General features: G+C 42.4%; 1 protein-coding gene across 1 annotated transcript in view; it reads right to left on the bottom strand.

Moving 5' to 3' along the window:
• map3k8 (mitogen-activated protein kinase kinase kinase 8) overlaps positions 1-14,538 on the bottom strand; it is a 35,045-nt gene that overhangs the window by 3,918 nt on the left and 16,589 nt on the right. Inside the window, exons 5-7 of the mRNA XM_051929002.1 lie at positions 10,593-10,854; positions 9,374-9,480; positions 2,878-3,030 (exon numbers count right to left, since the gene is read on the bottom strand). Of these exons, the coding sequence (XP_051784962.1) occupies positions 2,878-3,030; positions 9,374-9,480; positions 10,593-10,854 (522 nt within the window). The remainder of the gene's footprint in view (positions 1-2,877; positions 3,031-9,373; positions 9,481-10,592; positions 10,855-14,538) is intronic.

Here is a 14,538-nt window from a genome sequence, read left to right as displayed (position 1 = left end):
GTGTAGTTTGCTCCCTTCATTGTAATGACAATTAAAAACGAGCAGAGCAGACAGTCAGGCAAACAACAGTGAATCATGAAAGGCTACTTTAGCATTAGACCAATTAATTAGAAAATAATGGATTAATTAAACAATTAGAATACCCGGAAAAATAGAAGGAAAATCTACATGAAAATATTGTTAAAAAAAAAATATATATATATATATATATATATATTATTTCCATATAACTGCTTAGTACATTTATTTTTACGCCAAACTTAGTCATCTAATTTTTATACTTTTCCCCAAAACACAGAATCTTGGAGTCCAGGAATCCAATTAAAAACAGAAGCTGGTTGAACCAAAAACCTGCAGCCACAGGGGTCCCCAGGACTGAGTTTGAGAAGCCCTTCACTAAGTCATCTGCACAGAGAAAGGCATTTGAGTGATATCCAGCGCCGGGGCTTCAAAGAATGTAATGGGATAAGCATCCGCTTTCTTGCTTGTCTACCAAGACTGGAACTCTATGAGTATAATTTACTTATTGCTTGTCTGTGGTCGTTTGTTTTACTTTGTTTGGGGTTATCGCTCAGCCTGCGTCTTTTGTTGTTTCAGACACGTTGTGACAGTGGTTAGCACTGCTGCGTCACGGCTCTCATCACATTTTTGGCCACAATAATCAGTCCAACATCTCCATCTTACATATAAACGTCTACGCGTGGAAGTGTGTGCGTGTCTGTCCAGCCCAGAAGTGTGAGGCTACAGCATGAAGCTCAAAGAGCAAGCAAGGCGGCCTCAAGTTAATGAGTTGGAAGAAGAAAGAAGCGTGAGGCTACAGCATGAAGCTGAAAGAAAGCGACTCTGAGGAACGCTAAGGAAAGACAAACGAGAGAGAAACTCGCTTAGCTGCTGATAGACAAGTGGGCCGAGCATGTCCGCAAAACGAAACCGGCGACTCTGCATTTCAGTTTTTTGGTGACGAATTCAATAGTTTCTAGGAGCCCGGGCTTTTTACAGAATGGGCTTACACAGCTAGTTTATATATTTAATCCAACATCTGTCTGTATGTCTGTCCGCTTTTCACGAGAGAATTACTTAATGGATTTAGATCGGGTTTTTTTCTGTAATTTGCTTGAACATTCCGGTTGATTTTGCGACTTCTCTCATCACGCTAAGTATCATAGTTTGCTTGCAGGAGTGATTAATTTGCGCTAATCCGAGAGAGAGGCTGCAGGCCAAGGGGAGATTTGGGGAAGCGTTACGTCAGGAGTGGGGAGCCGGGCAGGGCCCTCCTCACTCGCTCGCTAGCCTCCGTTCGAGTCACTCTACCTGTCGCCACATGTTGGAGTGTACCTTGCCTCTACTTAGCTAGTGATACCCGTTTGTTTATTGATTTTTAAAGTTTTTCCTGTTTCACTACTACACGGTGCAGACCCGTGGGGGACAGCTAGTGCACTATATGGCCAAAAGTATCAGGACACACCTCTTACTGAATTCAGGTGTTTCAATCAGACCCATTGCCACAGGTCTATAAAATCAAGCGCCTAGTCATGCAGTCTCCATTTGTGAAACAAAGTGGGTCATTCTGAAGAAAGTGGAAGTCTTTAGGAACAACAGCAATTCAGCCATGGAGCGGAAGACCACGAAAAGTCACAGAGCAGGGTCAACGACTGCTAAGGTGCATGGAGTGTAAAAGTCACCAACACTGCTGATTCCACAGCTGAAGAGTTCCATATTTCCACTGGAATTAATGCAAGCACAAAAACTTCATGGAATGGGTTTCCATGGATGAGCAACTGCATGCAAGCCTCACATCACCAAGTCCAATGCCAATCGTCAGGTTGAGTGGCGTAAAGCACACCGCCACTCAACTGTGGTGCAGTGGAAACACGTTATATAGGGTAACGAATCACACTTCGCTGTTTGGCACTCGGACGGGCGAGTCTGGGTTTGGTGGATGCCGGAAGAACGTTACCCGCCTGACTGCACTGTGCCAACTGCGAAGTTTGGTGGAGGAGGGATAATGGCATTGGGGCTGTTTTTCAGGGTTTGGGTTTAGGCCCCTTACTTCCAGTAAAGGGTAATCTTAATGTTTCAGCATAGCCAAACATTTCTTGACAACGCTATGCTTCCAACTTCCCCAAACAGTTTGGGGAAAGTCCTTTTCTATTCCAGCACAAAGCAAAGTCCATAAAGACATGGTTGGATGAGTTTGGTGTGGAAGAACTTGACTGGCCCACACAGAGCCCTGACCTTAACCCCATCGAACACCCTTTGGGATGAACTGGAACAGAGATTGGAATCCAGGTCTTCTCATCCTACATCAGTACCTGACTTCATAAATGCTCTATAGAATGAATGGGCACAAATTCACACAGAAACACTCGTGGAAAGCCTTCCAAGAAGAGTGGAAGCTGTTATAGCTGCAAAGGGAGGCCCAACTCCATATTAAAGTCTAAGTGTTTGAATGCAATGTCATTAAAGTCTCCGTTGGTGTAATGGTCAGGCGTCCCAATACTTTTGCCCATTTAGCGCTTCTCTAAACTTTAAAAAGACAATTGCAACATTATAAGCCTCTCAAAAGTGGTACAGTTCCTCCTCCCGTTGACCTCAATGCATTCCACAGAGTTCGTCGAACTTCGCAAACATTCCCATGATTCCACCATACTAACAGCAAAGGAAAGCAAACTCCACAGCATTCGCTCATCACTCTGAATAAAGCTACTGCTACTATTACTAGTGGGCCAATTTCGAGTCACAAGTATACCACAAAAGGTGTACAACAGGCAACAGTAAATTGAAAACCATCATTGTTCAGATTTTCAAATCAGGATGAACAATAGGATCATGGGAAAGCTGCTACAAACATTCTTGCAAAATGTAAACAATACTTACAATATAAAGATAAGAAGGGTATGCGGAACGAGGATATCTCTTCACCCAGGGTGGATCACCGGTCTGCATGTGGATTACAGTGGCTCCCAAGCCGTAAATATCGGCCTTGGTCGTGTGCCCTCTGCAAAGAACCACTTCGGGGCTCATGTACATCTACCAAAAATAAACAAATACATGGATGAATGACAATATTGGGCACAGAATCATGAAGAAAATACCTGAAATGAACATCAAAAAAGCAATTTCAGTTCACAGAAAATTAGAATTAACATGAGAATATGGCGCCCTGGACGAAATTTAAGCAATCCATCTCTGTTCGGCTTGGTTCGTTATCATTAATCCCTGCCAACTCACTATGCAGCTTTGGGGTGGTGACTGATGACTCGCTGTCCTTCAAGGACCATGTTGCTACGGTCTCTCGTTCTTACAGATTACTTGCAAAATCAGGTCCTATCACAGCTGGATTACAGCAACTCTGCTGGCATGAGCACTGGCATGTGTCACTGAGTCACTGCAGATGATTCAAAATGCAGAGGCATGCCTGGTGTTCAACCAGCCAAGATGAGCACATGTCACTCCTCCCTTCAGATCCTGTAGTGGCACCTATTAAGTTCAAATCCTTGATGCTGGTCTACAGCCCTATATGGAGACACTTGTGATGTCCAATCCTTCTCCTCAACCACTCTGGTCTGCCCTTTAAATGGATTCTGGTGATGCCACCTCTGTGTGTGGCATCATATCTCAATCCTGACTCTTTTCATGTGTACCTCCTCACTGGTAGAATGATCTGCCCACCTTAATTCAAAATTCTGACTCCCTCAATGTGTTTAAGACGACTCTCATTTTGTGAATTTCTATCTAACTGATACCGCTTAGGTTTTGTAAATCTGGGAATTATAACTAGCTTATTATTTTGTTTTGAGCTCTTGTCCACCAAACTCATCTTCTCTCTGGGAGCCCCACCCTACTCGATTCTGTCCATTTGTTTAATTCTCCAGTAACAGGGTCTTGTAGCGTGTTAGCCAATAAATGGTGTCATTTTGCTTGACTTCTCATTACATCCATAATGGCTATCTAAAAAGATTACAATATGCAAAGCTTTTGAGGCAACTCAGGCCCCCTTCTTCAGGCAAGATGTAATGAGACAAGATGACATCAAGATGATGACATCTTGCCTAAAGAAGGGGCCTGAATTGCCTCGAATGCTTGCGTATTGTAATCTTTTCAGTTAGCCGTAATCTTTTCAGGGGTCCTCAGTCACAGTCCTGGAGGGCCGCTGTGGCTGCAGGTTTTTGCTCCAACCCAGTTGCTTAATAAGAAGCACTTATTGCTCAAGTAACACTTCTGTTTCACTTTAGTTGTCTCGCTTGTTAAGATTTTGAACCCTTATTGCTTATTTTAGTCTTAAACAACTGTATTCTTGGTTTTTAATTGCTCCTAATTAGCAATAACATGCAAATGACAAAAGAGACCAGCATTTCTCCATTTAGCTTGTTACCATTTACACCTGTGTGTATTTGTCACGCACTATTGGGTTAAATTAAATACTTGGAAGGAAACTGAAGAGGAAAAAGTGAAGGACTGAGAATTACTCCTACATTTTAGCTTTCAAATCATTTGGATGATATTCTTAGAAAGGGAAAGAAAATCCAGGATATAAGAATTACCTGACATAGCAGAATTAAAGCAGTAACAAGCTATGAAATTAAATTATTGGCAAGAATTGCTTTCTAATTAAGCAACCAGGTTAGAACAAAAACCTGTAGCCACTGCGGCCCTCCAGGACTGTGATTGAGGACACCCCAATAAAAGATGTCATTTTGCTTGACTTCTCTTTTAATTCTCCAAAAATACAACATGTATCAGATTTAAACGGTGGCACAGTGAGTAGCGCTGCTGCCTCGCAGTTAGGAGTCCCGGGTTCGCTTCCCGGGTCCTCCCTGTGTGGAGTTTGCATGTTCTCCCCGTGTCTGCATGGGTTTCCTCCCACAGTCCAAAGACATGCAGGTTAGGTGCATTTGGCGATTCTACATTGTCCCTAATGTGTGTGTGTGTGTGTGTGTGCCCTGCAGTGGGCTGGCGCCCGGCCTGGGGTTGGCAGGGATTGGCTCCAGCAGACCCCCCGTGACCCTGTAGCTAGGATATAGCGGGTTGGATGGACGACTGTAACAAGAATGTAAGTTTAATGTCACTGTGCTCTGTACAAGAAATTATTTTATAAATTCACTCACACGTGCAGGCCAAAGGTAGCACACGGGTTCTCAGCATTTAGAAACTGCTAGCCTAGCCTTTGGAGAATGAAGGGGACAACTGCGAAAATAGGCATTGTACTATTCTTGTATGTTAGAGATGAAATTGAATCCATTCCTTTCCTTGTTTGGAAACCAAGGAAGGGCCTGCACGTGGAGAAACCAGTATAAAAGGCTGGGCAGCAGCCAAACACTTCGAAGCCATGGACGGAGGAGTGATAATGTTCATCCATGGTGAAAATCCTTTCAGCACAGTGACGAAAGATGGCAGACTATATAGATCCAGATCCCATCTTGATAACGTTTGCCATAGGCTTCCCGTCTGTAATGCCGCGTAAATCGTCAGTAAAGAAAACCAAGTTATTTTCTCTTATGTGATTTTTATCGCTGTATCACTATGGGAGGGTTATCGCCTTTAATATCATATCTATACAGTGATCCCTCACTATATCACGCTTCAACTTTCGCGGTTTCACTCTATCGCAATTTTTACTCATACACGCTTACGTCACTACGCATGCGCTTTCTGACAACTTTTATCTAAGCCCCATGGCTCCTAAACGTGCTGCTTTTTCTAAGCCTTCTGACAATGAAACTAAGCGCCGGAGGAAGATGCTTACCATCCAGGAGAAGGTGAAACTCTTGGATATGTTTAAAGATGGCAATACCCTACAAAAGCCTCCTCACGCATATGAAAAGACAGCAACTGCATATCAAGATGTTCTTCAGTCGCGCACCCAGACACCCACTGCCTACTCCTAGTACTCCTTCAGCGCAAGAAGACAACAACGCACCTGCTGAAGATACTGCACCACCTGAAGACTCTCCCTACTGAGGTCGTGCCTTCATAGGTTAGTGGTTGTGTGTAAGAACTGTGTGTGTATGTAATTAAATGTATAGTAAAATAATAATGATATTTGTAATGTCTTATTTTCTCTTATTTTGTCTAATATATTGGGTAATACGAGTGTAATGGTGACTAAAGGGTGTTATTTCATGTCTAGAGGGCTCTAATAATGTTAAAAAAGTATTTAGAAGGTCGCAAACAGGTTTTCTATACTCTAACTGCTAAAATATTTGATTTATAAATAAAGAATCCTACTTCGTGAAAATTCATTTATTGCGGTAGAGTCTGGAACAGATTAACCGTGATAAACGAGGGTTCACTGTATATTTTTTGGTTACTTAAAAAGCCACAATTTCAAAAGAACTTATTCTAGCTAGGGAGCTATATTGCCCCCTAAAAGGAAACAACGACAAAATTGAATGATTATTATGTCATATGTGGGTACTTCCATAAGAGCGTATCAGTCTCAGGTCAAGCAGATGTTGCTGTTAAACTGTCCTCTCTAATCAAGTGTAGCCATGTTTAGAGAGTCTATTTATATAGAATTAAACACTACAATATCACTCGGTGGATTTCAGCAGGGTAAACAGTTTGTTGCTGGAATGCGGGGCATGCGACACAACAGAATGGACATTCTTCAGGTATCTTTGTCATAAAATGACCTGTGTGGATGGAAGCACGACCCCAGTGACGCTTAACATAAAAACGGGCTGCAAACACATTGCTGAAAGCGCTAGTCTCGAGCGTCACTCATGCAACTGTATAGATGCATCTCGCTAAGCATTATACGTGGGGATTACTCTGGAATATAAAAGTGCCAACGGCATTAGTGCCCAGCGTTGCTCGGGAAACGGGACAGGTGTGTCTTGCATAAGCGTCAGGCCCGAGCATCACCTGGGCAATGGTGCAAACACGTCTTCTCCTAGCCTCATAATAGCGTTTTGTAAGAAACGTTTATCAGCAGCCCAGATGTTGCACGCTCTTAATAGGGATACGAGCAGTGATGACGACGTGAATTTGCCCAGAAAATTAAAACCGACAGTGATTCTGCATGAATCTGAAAGTGACGTTCGTATCAATGGCACATGAGCAGTGTGCTGTTCGAAAGCTGATCAGTCCGGACAGAAAATCCGCAAGGAATCACGCTACTATTGTCCCGACTGTGACGTCTGATTGCGTATTTCATCGTGCTTCGACACATACTACACAAACGACACATTTTGACAGTATATACGGTATTAGTATGATTTGCATTACTTTTTGTATCATTATTATACTTTCTACACTTCTGACTTTGTATTTTCAGGGTTTTGTATGCTTTACAGTAGAAAAATCAGATTTAATAAATATGTAATTTTTCAAGCCAAAAAAATGCTACGCTTTTTACATGATTTTTCAACAAAAGGCTACACACCTGCTGTGGGGCCTTCTGGTCCATCACAGTCGGGCTACCATACTAGACCATGAGGCAGTTAGTCAATATCTCTAGATATATAAAATCCAACATCTGTCTGTCTGCTTTTCATGAGTGAACAACATTCCGGTTGATTTTGCAACCTCTCTCATCGCGCTATGTATCATAGTTCGCTTGCGGTAACGATTTATTTGTGCGAATCTGAGAGATGTACAGCGGGCCAAGGGGCTCTCCACACTCACATGCCAGCTTCGGGGCATGTTCCTTACCTTCACTTAGCTAGCAAACGAGAGATCTACTTAACAGATTTAGATTAGGTTTTCTTCTATAATTCACTTGAACATTCCAGATGATTTTGTGACTTTTCTCATTATGTTAAGTATCGTAGTTCGCTTGCAGGAGCGATTTTATTCACGCTAATCCCAGACAGAGGCTGTTGACCGAGTGGAGCGGAGTGGGACCCTCCTCACTCACGTGCCAGCCTCCATTAAAATCACTGTACCTCTGGCCACGTGTTGGAGCGTACCTTGCATCCGCTTAGCTAGCGATACCGGTTTTGTTCGATTTTTAAAGTTTGTCCTGTTTCAGTACTACACAAGTGGAGCCGCGAGGGACAGCTAGTCATTATTAAAATACAAATGACAAGAGCCACATTAGCAGGACTGTTACTTGAAATAAATGCCAGCAATTAAAAAATGATGGACAGTTGACGGACTCATTACTGCTCTCACTATAAATCGACTGCAAATTGCTTAGACTCGTTTAATTACAAACTTTTCTTTTTTTGTTTTGTTATTTATTTATTTTTAAATACTAAAGGGCTCGCTTCGCTTGCCAACCCCCAGGTTTGGTTAACCAGATATACAATTTAAAGAGATTGTGATTTTCATTTTATTCGTTTTTTATTTCTTGATATTTGCCAGTAATAAAGCTGTAGTGAATGAGTTATTCCCCTAAGGGGCTGCTAGTGCCGTGCTGCATGATCTGCATGTCGATCATTTAAAGCCCTGTACAACAGCTGTCCTTTTCCCACTTCGCATCTCTGCTTCTCGCTTTGTGAAGGTGGGGGGCTGAACACATGCTAAGGTGATGCGGTCGGATCATCTGCTGGCGAGCTGCATGTTCTGCTTGTCGCACTGCACGTCAATCATTTAAAAGTCTGTACAACAGCTGTCCTTTTGCCAGTTCGCATCTCTGCTTCTCGTGTTGTGAAGGCGGGGGCTGAACACACGCGAAGGAGATGCGGTCGGATCATCTGCTGGCGGGCTGCGTGTTCTGCTTGTCGCCCTGCACGTCGATCATTTAATAGCCTGTACAACAGCTGTCCTATTGCCAGTTCGCGTCTCTGCTTCTCGTGTTGTGAAGGCAGGGGGCTGAACGCACGCTAAGGAGATGCGGTCGGATCATCTGCTGGCGAGCTGCATGTTCTGCTTTTCGCACTGAACGTCGATCATTTAAAAGCCTGTAAAGCAGCTGTCCTTTTGTCTCACTGCCTTGTCTTGCTTGACGGCAAAGTGTCTTCCGAGAAGATCACGTCTCGTCTCCCTCCGAAGACTTTTTTTTTTTTTTTTATAACAGAGAGACATACACCTACACCTACTATATAATAAAACACTAAAGTCTGAGTGGCCAGACCCTCTGAGCAATCTAATTGGTCAGTTTGGCTTTGGTAATTCGACAAGAGCGGAAGTGTGAGATGCTCAAGGAGGAGTAAAGGTGTATGAAGCACACAGAGAGTCGCCATTAAAGACGGCAAGTATCAAACCGGACATTAGATGAGAATGGAGCCTCCAAAATAATAACAGAGTCCGAGAGGCAGGATCTATAGGAAAGAACTTGAGAGAGACGCTCACACGTGCGAATACAGAGGGATGGCGATGAAGGTACACATTGAGCAAGAGACAGCAAATATTTAATTATTCTGTTATTGGTCTTTGACAGGTACTGTGGCTAATAAGCAATAAAATGAACAATAACAAAACTTACTTCAGTTCCCCGAAGATCCCTCGGCATGTAAATATCTTCAGTCATCTGTACAGAGAGCCCAAAATCCACCAGCACAGCTTTCGTTGACATCAGCACAATATTGCTGGCTATAAAACAAGACAAGTTGAAAAACTCTTTAGCCAACTCACTTAATCACATCCTAGTGATGAATCAGAGGCAGAAACATATCCTGTAGTATCAGACGCAAGACAGAAACCAACTCCGGATGGGGTGTCAGTCAGTCGACTGTAGGGCACCCTGACTTTCACAAGCTCATTCTCACATACAAGGCAATTAATCGAACACACATATCTTTAGGACGTGTGAATTTCAATCAGACTGAGCAATCGGTTCTTGAGTTACGTCTACTGGTTCACGTCAAGACACCAAACACACAGAAAGTGCTTCAACGTGTAAATTTAACGTCCAAATTTTGACTCTGTCTCAATACTTTCCACATATATATTAGATATACACTGTCACGCAAAAGAATCGGAGGACTGCACCGCGAGATTGGTAAAGGTATTCAAAAATCGTCCGAGATTTAGGGGTGTGGGATACCGTTAACTTTGTCCTGTTTTTCTTCTTCCCTCACAGCTCAGAGAAACTACCCAATGAGGGCACGTAACCCCACCCCTTCTGGTCCATTCGCCGTAAAGGACTAAAGAGTCATCGTCTTTGGAAGGCCAAAGCAGAGCATTAACATGAAAAGCAGTTTACGAGAAACCTGGACTGGGGAGCAGTGGAAAACCACACTTCCTACATTTCCATTTTTTGCTTCGTCCTCTGGTCCAGCGATTATAAAACCGAGATGCTCCCAGCAGGGGTTGTCTTACTGCAGGATAAGGACACTGCCAGAAGGAGTTCCGACCGAACCAGAGTGACCTACACTTTGATTTATTGGGCAGCAGATTTCCCCAGATGATTTGGCCTTACCCTTTCTGTTTAACACCATTGTGCGCATATTAAAGGGGTCGACCCCATTGACGCCTCAACATTTCTTTGTTGGACACGTGGATTGCCTCATTAGACGACAATACATAAGGTATGCATCTATACAAATTTCAAAATACGTGAAAACACTTTAAATATATGTAGTATTACGGTTAATGGTAGTAAAAGTGAAAAGTAAATTCAATTACAGTTCAGGCTTCAGTACTTGTTCATTATCTTTATGCAAGGCACAGCCTTGAGATTACAAAATTCTAAAACTTCTTACGTTTAATATCGTGATGTATGACTTTCCGAGAGTGCAGAAAGTCAAGGGCCTTGAGGATATGCTTGGTGACCCAGATGATCTCAAACTCTCTCATCGGCCCACAGCTCTCTAGCTTTTCCATGACAGAGCCCCCTTCACCCGCTTCCATAAACAAGTGGATCGTCTCATCCCACAGGAGGGCACCATACAACTCTGCTATATTTTCGTGGCAGAAACGTGCCTGGATCTCCACATCAGCTGGTTTGAAGTGTTCCAGGGGAACCTATTTAAAGGGGAAACAAAAATTCATCAAATAAATTAACAGCACTATTTGATAGAATAGGTTGCCCATAATAAAGTTACATGAAGTATTGATCTTATAAAACAAGGCTAAAGACATTTAGGCACGGAGCTGGAAAGTTTGACATCTGTGGCAGAGCGATGGGCGCTGAGCAGGCTCCTATCAATCATAGAGAATCCACTGCATCCACTGAACAGTATCATCTCCAGACAAAAGTAATTGGACAATTGACTCAAAGGCTATTTCATGGGCAGGTGTGTGCAAGTCCGTCGTTATGTCATTATCAATTAAGCAGATAAAAGGCCTGAAGTTGATCTGAGGTGTGGTGCTTGCATGTGGAAGATTTTGCAGTGAACAGGCAACATGCGGTCAAAGGAGCTCTCCATGCAGGTGCAAGAAGCCATCCTTAAGCTGCGAAAAAAGAAAAAACCCATCCGAGAAATTGCTACAATATTACGAGTGGCAAAATCTACAGTTTGGTGCATCCTGAGAAAGAAAGCAAGCACTGGTGAACTCAGCAACGCAAAAAGACCTGGACATCCACGGAAGACAACAGTGGTGAATGATCACAGAATCATTTCTATGGTGAAGAGAAACCCCTTCACAACAGCCAACCAAGTGAACAACACTCTCCAGGGGGTAGGCGTATCGATATCCAAGTCTACTATAAACAGAAGACTGCATGAAAGTAAATACAGAGGGTGCACTGCAAGGTGCAAGCCACTCATAAGCCTCAAGAATAGAAAGGCTAGATTAGACTTTGCTAAAGAACATCTAAAAAAGCCAGCACAGTTCTGGAAAAACATTCTTTGGACAGATGAAACCAAGATCAACCTCTACCAGAATGATGGCAAGAAAAAAGTATAGAGAAGGCGTGGAACAGCTCATTATCCAAAGCATACCACATCATCTGTAAAACACGGTGGAGGCAGTGTGATGGCTTGGGCGTGCATGGCTGCCAGTGGCACTGGGACACTAGTGTTTATTGATGATGTGACACAGGACAGAAGCAGCCAAATGAATTCTGAGGTGTTCAGAGACATACTGTCAGATCAAATCCAGCTAAATGCAGTCAAATTGATTGGGCGGCGTTTCATGATACAGATGGACAATGACCCAAAACATACAGCCAAAGCAACCCAGGAGTTTATTAAAGCAAAGAAGTGGAAAATTCTTGAATGGCCAAGTCAGTCACCTGATCTTAACCCAATTGAGCAGGCATTTCACTTGTTGAAGACTAAACTTCACACAGAAAGGCCCACAAACAAACAGCAACTGAAAGTCGCTGAAGTAAAGGCCTGGCAGAGCATTAAAAAGGAGGAAACCCAACATCTGGTGATGTCCATGAGTTCAAGACTTCAGGCTGTCATTGCCAGCAAAGGGTTTTCAACCAAGTATTAGAAATGAACATTTTATTTCCAGTTATTTAATTTGTCCAATTACTTTTGAACCCCTGAAATGTACAGATTGTGTTAAAAAAATGCTTTAGTTGCCTCACATTTTTATGCAATCGTTTTGTTCACCCCACTGAATTAAAGCTGAAAGTCTGCACTTCAACTGCATCGGAGTTGTTTCATTTAAAATTCATTGTGGTCATGTACAGAACCAAAATTAGAAAAAAGTTGTCTCTGTCCAAATATTTATGGACCTAACTGTATCTATCTATCTATTTAATTCCAGGTTTTCATTTTCAGGTATAGTAGTACTCGGGTGTTATACTGTGTTAGCCATTATGAATGTAGTGTGAAGTCAAGCAAAATGACAACTTTTATTGGCTAACTAGAGAGAGTACAATATGCAAGCTTTCAAGGCAAATCCTGCCCCCTTCTTCAGGCAAGATGTAATTAAGGGGCTTGAGTTGCCTCGAAAGCTTGCATATTGTACTCTCTCTAGTTAGCCAATAAAAGTTGTCATTTTGCTTGACTTTTGCTTAAAACATCCCAGCAAGCTGGACAATACCTTCAAGCATCTTTACTATAAAGTATATTACTCAAGCAAAAGTACAAAAGAATGATGGGAATACATTCATGTGAAAGAAAACTCAAGCTGTCCTTATAATTAACTAACCTGGAGTTAATTTCTGTCTTGTCTTCATTATGGGGTGAAAAACATCACCCAAACATATTTGTGTGGTTAGGATCTGTGTGTGCGTGGACTAGTGTGAAGCTTAAGGTGCAAGAGCAGACCAATTCAATAACACACCTGATTAGCTCCACTCATCCTATAATAAGACACATCCTATACAGTGCTTGCAGATTTAGTCTACAAAAATAAAAGTATATTCATTAAAGCTACCGTATGCATGATATGTCATAAAGGGATGAGTAGGCTAAACAGGATGGGAAAAAAAAGGAAAGCAGGGACTTTTCCAGAAAATGCAGGAGATTAGAATTTTTCCATTAAGCTGAAGTGGTGGCTGACTATGGATACGCAGCAAGTCAGGCCAATCTTTGTATATAATACGCTACTGTGGCTGTCCGGGATTTTAAAAACAGCTGTAGCTCGCAAACAGTGTCAACTATTGACCTGACATTTGGTACACATATACTATGTGACCTCTACTGTCCGCTTTCGGGGTTATGATTTTTATTTTATTTTATTGTAGAATCAACTCTCAGCAGCAGTGCGGCACATGCATACAGGCGCCGTTCTCATTCCCTACCACCTTCGCCGTCACTTCCCCTACCTCTTCATATCTTAAGTCTTCAATCTGCCTCAAGAATGATTTAAGTGCCAGCTTAAGTGGAAAAATTAAAGTAAACATACTAAGTAATTGCAACACAAACACTGACTTAATCAGTTTTAACACGAAAAGATGCCAATGAAAGAAGAGTAGAAGCGGGCTGCTAGGGTGGAGAAAAGAAGATCTGCTAAGGAAGTAGCAAGAACATCAACCTCTGAGCAAACGAATGGTAAACGTACAGAGAAAGAGGATGAAAACTAGGAATGATCAAATCAAGTGTACGTGCAGTGCGCCATTACTGGTAGCCAAAAAAAAGAGATAATACAGTTAGTAACTACATGTTTAATATACAAGTGTACGATTTCATAACATACTGTTTCCTGATTGGTGGATTTTGTGTGTGTGGTTGGGCAGTTGTTGGCCGATGAGGAGTTCCTAAAATTACACAGTAGAAGACATGGCGGTAATCACTTTGAGCTACATTTTTTGTATGAAAATGTGCTATATAAATAAATGTTGTTGTTGTTGTAATAATAAGAACACACACCTCAAAGCTCACCTGATGATAAACAAGACATTCCTGCCTGGATCTGTCAAGTAAAAAATGTCTACTAATCCCCACATATGAGCACTGGTGACCCCCAAACAATCCTGTGCTGTTCCATGGGCTTACTTCAGTTGTTTTATTTTGGAGCGTTTCCCAGCATAAAAAATGCCAAGTGTACCTTGTCTCTAGAAGTTATTACTTTGTTTCCATCAGTAGCCGTGCTTTTTAACTTTGGAAAGGATTTCAGTTTAAATAGGACTATAATTTTCCAGAGAGTGTGCACCCCTTATATGTCTCTGGAACACGGAAAGAAACCAGAGAGCCCCAGGAGGAAGCCCATGTGAACACAGTAAGAACATGTGATCTCCATGCAGGGAACACCCAGGATGTGAACTCCAGTCTGCTTACTGTGAGGCAGCAGCACTACCACTGCCCT

The sequence above is a fragment of the Erpetoichthys calabaricus genome, chromosome 6 (genome assembly GCF_900747795.2).
Source record: "Erpetoichthys calabaricus chromosome 6, fErpCal1.3, whole genome shotgun sequence".
In the NCBI taxonomy this organism is placed as follows: domain Eukaryota; kingdom Metazoa; phylum Chordata; class Cladistia; order Polypteriformes; family Polypteridae; genus Erpetoichthys; species Erpetoichthys calabaricus.
The sequence above is the reverse complement of the archived record's forward strand: the minus strand, read 5'-3'. Positions and strand labels throughout refer to the sequence as shown.